We start from the raw sequence: 412 nt of genomic DNA, 5'->3' as shown, positions 1-412 counted from the left end.
CACGGACGTTTCCTGCCACGGCCAGCCTGTGCAGCCAAGAGCGGGAAACGAAGGGCAAGGGTTCACCAGCCTTCCTCACCAGGAGCTTTTCCAACAGGAAACGCTGGCGAACCAAGGTAGAGCAACCGTCACCGGGTACCCGGATGACTTCAGTGTCATTCTGAGAGACCCCACTTAGGGAAGAGAATGCAGTGGGGCAGCTGCAGTTCTGGGATCACCACCATGCTGTTCTGAGAGACATTACAAGTGACCAGAGCCACTTACCCTCTGGGGTGAAACTGCTGGCCACCACTGCCGCTCGTCTTCTTCCTCTTCGACTCTCGGAAGTTGTGCGGCCGTTTCCGTTTCTTCCTTTGCGTTGTGTTATTGCAAAAATAGCTGGAGGTTGTAACTCCATCTTCGGCTTCTTCGT

General features: G+C 54.9%; 1 protein-coding gene across 1 annotated transcript in view; it reads right to left on the bottom strand.

Annotated features, from left to right (window-relative positions):
* Nucleotides 1–264: 264 nt before the first annotated feature.
* BLM (Bloom syndrome, RecQ helicase-like) overlaps nt 265–412 on the bottom strand; it is a gene marked incomplete at both ends in the record, with an annotated part of 6216 nt that continues 6068 nt past the window's right edge. Inside the window, one exon of the mRNA XM_010150625.1 lies at nt 265–406. Within this exon, the coding sequence (XP_010148927.1) occupies nt 265–406 (142 nt within the window). The remainder of the gene's footprint in view (nt 407–412) is intronic.

This window comes from Eurypyga helias, unplaced genomic scaffold (genome assembly GCF_000690775.1).
Source record: "Eurypyga helias isolate BGI_N326 unplaced genomic scaffold, ASM69077v1 scaffold19944, whole genome shotgun sequence".
Taxonomy (NCBI): domain Eukaryota; kingdom Metazoa; phylum Chordata; class Aves; order Eurypygiformes; family Eurypygidae; genus Eurypyga; species Eurypyga helias.
Note: the sequence above shows the minus strand (reverse complement) of the source record. Positions and strands in the feature narration are given on the sequence as shown.